Source organism: Cupressus sempervirens, chromosome 5 (genome assembly GCF_028749045.1).
Source record: "Cupressus sempervirens isolate cs-2001-9-10 chromosome 5, ASM2874904v1, whole genome shotgun sequence".
Lineage (NCBI taxonomy): Eukaryota > Viridiplantae > Streptophyta > Pinopsida > Cupressales > Cupressaceae > Cupressus > Cupressus sempervirens.
Window position 1 is genome coordinate 986,680,702 of NC_143122.1, and position 4,582 is coordinate 986,685,283.

Consider the following 4,582-nt stretch of genomic DNA (forward strand, 5'->3'; position numbering starts at 1 on the left):
CTCCCACTCATATGGTTACTACAACCACTATCTAAGAACTATACTTCTTTAGAACTCTCTTGTGCAACATTGCATGTTATCAAAATGGTGTTTTGCTTACTAGTGTTGGGCTGATTTTCATTTATTAAATGTGTCTTTTGCTTATTCATGTCATATTGTTTTTTTTCTACATTTAGATGCAAAATGCCCAAATTTATTACAATAATGACATTGGATGTTAGATTTGTCATACCTTTCTCCTTGATGATGGTTGCTCCCCCTTCCTCTTGTTGATGTGAAATTGATTTGTGAGCTTGATGCTGGTCTTCTACTTTCAAACTATAGATTTCCTCTTCCTCCTCTTGGTGTAAAACGTCTTCTGCCTCTGTTGTAATCTGATCTTCCTCTTGTTCTTCCAAATGAGAGTTGAGTCTTGAAAGCATTCTCCAAAGATGAAGTTCATAAATGATTCAACCTTTTTTTATGTGATAAGAGAGAACCCATTAACTCATCTATTGAAAGCAAGGAGAGATCCTTAGATTCTTCAATGGCTGCAACTCTTGAATCAAACTTATTTGGTAGACTTCTAAGTATTTTCTATACAACTTGTTGATCCCTAAGAGTTTCTCCATAAGATCTAATCTAATTTACTATCCCCATTGCTTGAGTGAAAAATGAATCTATTGAATCTGAATCTTTAATTTGTAAGTTTTCAAAATCTCTTCTAAGATTTTGTAGCTTTGAAGTTTTTACCTTGCCTGTGCCTTAGTATGTTGATTGTAGGTTGTCCCATGTTTGCTTTGAGCTTGTAGCAGCAACTACCTTTAGAAATATTGCTTCCTACATTCCCTGCTGAATAAAGAACAATGTCTTAGTGTCCTTTTTTATGTTTTCTTTTAATAAATCTTTTTCAGCTTGTGAAAGAGCTTGATATGCCTGTTGGTTTCATGGTTCAGGGAACCCACTTTCAACTAAATCTCAAACATTTTGAGAACAAAAAAGTGTTTTCATTTTGATGCTCCAATAATCATAATTTTTGCCATTAAAAATTGGAATTTGTGACTGTAAAATGCTTTCACTGGTTCCTGCCATGATTTAACAGAAAAATTTTCTCTCTTGTAAAATACAAACCCTTTCTCACACAGCAACTATGATCTCTTCCTTAAATCTTCAACTTTGCTCTCATTTGCCCTTCACCTACAATAACATCTGCCTATAAAAATAATGCCCAGATCTTCTACAGCTCTGATACCAATCTGTTGCAGTAGAGACAAAGGAAACAAAGATTGTGCTCACATAAAACAAAGATAAACCATAAATAAGCACACACAGACAAAGATAGATAAGATATATTAATTCAAACATAAAATGTTATTTTTTTCTACATATGCCATTTTGAACAGCCAACTGCCCAATTTCTAAATCAGAGCTTTTCTTCTCATATGATATTGTCATAAAATAGAGCATTTCAATTTACAATGAGTCTTCTCTCTTAAGCTAGAAGCTTCCGGAAAAGTCTTAAACAATCCAGAAAATATAGTTTACAAAATAAGAGGTCTAGAGCTCTCCATGAAAAGACAATAATAAATAAAGTAGTGGGAGTAAGTAAAGACGGGGGAGATTAAAAACAGGCTGGAAGCTTACGTCACCACCAAAGCACAGTACACGCTCGCCCTTGATCTTCCAATGACTCAATCCACTCCGTGTTGGCATTGATGATATAAGCAATAGACCTGCACCGAATTAAGTGCGAGGGCAGCGAGTGCTGCCACGCCTCCAGCTAGCAGCCATGGCTTTGAGCCGTAAGTGTCCCAGAATTCATTCAATTTTCGTCTACAGCCGACCCTCTTTTTTGTATAGTAGTTGCACAGTTGTTCCCGTGTTATTTGAATGGCATCTGTGTTTAGTGTTTGCCTACATGAGCTGAAGAGATCGGTAATTTCAGAATCCCGCAAGATATTACCAACAATGATGCCCTTTTCTCTCATCACAGATGCCCCTTCCTCTGTCTGGCATAGCTCATGCATCAACTGAACGAATGTTGTCATTCTCTTCAAAGGGAAGTGCGGGGAGCACATTTCAAGAGCAATTAAATTTCTAATGAATATTTTCGAGTCCGATTCCAATTGTATGGGCGGCATATACAGCGCTTCTCCTTTAAACTTAATATCCTGCACTCTATCAGTTCCCTTTATTTCCACTCCTCCGTTCTTTAATTGAACCGCAGACGGGACCTTGTGGCTCGCTGACTGGTCATAACTCCTCTCAAAAGTTTCAACAAGACTCGAGAAAATGTCCACCGCTGGGTTTCCTCTCGCCGGTGGATCGTCCGTTAGGTTTCCTCCTGCCAGTGGATCGTCCAGTGGATTTGCCGCTGGGTTTCTTCCCGCCGGAGATTCGTCCGCTGGATTTTCCCCTGGGTTTCCTCCAGCCGAGGATTCGTCCACTGGAATTTCCCCTGGGTTTCCTCCAATCGAGGATTCGTCCGCTGGATTTTCTGCTGGGTTTCCTCTCGCTGGTGCTTCGTCCGGTGGAATTTCTGCTGTCAATGGATTTTTCGCACAGCGCTCTTCTGTCTGAATTTCCACCCGATGCTCGTCTGCCGTTCCATTTTCCGCTGGGTTTCCTCCTGCTTCCCCCACGCGCTCTTCTGTCCGGATTTGGGTAGACTCGTTTGCTCCAAGACAACAGTAGTAATAAATGTCCAAAATATGGTTTCGCCTGGGCGATTCACCAGACGCTACATAATCAAAAGGCCGATAATATACTTTGCTGAACACAGCCTTGACCAATACTTGAAGCTGGGACTTGGCCATCTGCAGGTTACCTCCCAACTCCTTACTAAGAACATCTTCCAAGACAGAGAGTGGAATCTGATTCTCCAATTTGATCAAATCCTTCATGATCTCTGACCTCATGACAGGGTTGAATCTTGATCCAAAATTGGGGAAAAGCCATTCCAGATCGTCACAATTTCGTACAGATTCATTGAAAATACATCTGAAGAACTCTAATATGAAACAAGCATCATTGAACACCGTCTCGCCCAGGTACGGTAATCTGTACACTTCTGAATTAACGTAGGACCTTTTTATGTCATCTTTACTAAACATTGTCTTCATTTGGATATACAACTCCCGCATCGCTGTGCTGAGGACGTCTGTATCCCGTTCATTGCGCTGTATCGTACCTTGTGCGAGAAGAATTCTTACAAGCATTCTACTTACTGCTACCTTTTTAATTCTTTCACTTGCGTAGAGTTCCTCATTAAGAGATGAATTCTCATATACTCTGTCACAATGGTAAGGGCCGATGCAAACAATTCGAGGCACATACGCATCTTCACATTCCTTCAACAACGACGGGGATACCCTCAACATGCAAGGCGATGTCACACTCCCTCCAACTGCCAGATAAATATCGAAATGATTGTACCACGGATCCATTGGTGACCCACTTCCTGAGTTCGCCGACCCACTTTCTGAGTTCGTCATTGATGATCCACTTCCTGAGTTCGCCGACCCACTTCTTGAGTTCGCCGACCCATTTTCTGAGTTCGTCGTTGATGACCCACTTCCTGAGATCGCCGACCCACTTTTTGAGTTCGCCGATCCATTTTCTGAGTTCGTCGTTGATGACCCACTTCCTGAGATCGCCGACCCACTTTCTGAGTTCTCCATATTCAGCAGAGAGGCCGATATCTATTCAAGGCTTCTGTGCAAGAAATACACTCAATGCAGATCAAACCACTATATATAACTTAATGAACAAGGTAACCAGGGAGGCCAATCTATATTCAGGGCGTCTATAAAAGAAGTGCCGTATGAGTGGGGCACCGGCTACGGTGCAACGTATTTGCACTGAGCCAGGCAGCTTCCCCGTCTGGTCTGCTCTGACTGTACAGTACCGTCAGGCAGCCGTACAAAATTGTTGTCTATTTACACGCCTGCGCTGCCCTCACTGTCATGACCTGACAGTACAGTCAGCAAATAAATCATACCTTCAGCATTTAATGTGTAAAAATATAATATTAGCAATTTCATTTGAGGAGAATTTAAAATGCTGAGGTTGTATTACATTATTTGAGTCAATGTAGATAATGGAAATATAGGTCAGAATTTAAAATGCTGAAGCTGTATTACATTATTTTAAAAATATGATCATTATAATTATTTAAATGGCTATTCATTGAGTGTCTTATAATATTAAAAATATTATAACTCTTTAAAATTTTATAAAGAATTGAGTGATAAAAATTTGATATATTTTGAATGTAAACAATTGAATGTAAATTTTTTATTTTTTTTATTTTAATATATTTTTTTTATAATTTTTAAATGAAAGTTTATCCATAATTGAATTTAAAAACTTATTCATTAGATGTATAAATCTAATTTTTTAAGTTTTACTATTATATAGCAATAAATGTGAATGAAAAATATGAATATATTATTAAATAAATGATTTAAAATTATTATTTTCTAAAAAGTAACCTTTTTAATCTTTTGAAATATAATTTATAGATAAAAAATAATTAGTTCATTTTCTTCTTCATTGTAGAAATAAAATACAACCAAATCTTGTAATAACATTCTAACATAGA

At 38.3% G+C, this 4,582-nt stretch overlaps 1 protein-coding gene across 1 annotated transcript; it reads right to left on the minus strand.

Annotated features, from left to right (window-relative positions):
• Window positions 1–1,300: 1,300 nt before the first annotated feature.
• LOC149559235 (putative UPF0481 protein At3g02645) lies at window positions 1,301–3,612 on the minus strand. Its single transcript, XM_089828382.1, has one exon. It carries the CDS (start codon window positions 3,471–3,473, stop codon window positions 1,671–1,673), a length of 1,803 nt encoding a protein of 600 aa, XP_089684508.1. The 5' UTR covers window positions 3,474–3,612; the 3' UTR covers window positions 1,301–1,670.
• Between the last annotated feature and the right edge of the window lie 970 nt (window positions 3,613–4,582).

Bases quoted from the DNA above. Each gene is read 5' to 3' on its own strand.
- LOC149559235 (XM_089828382.1), bottom strand. From the start codon at position 3,473: ATGACGAACTCAGAAAGTGGGTCGGCGAACTCAGGAAGTGGGTCACCA.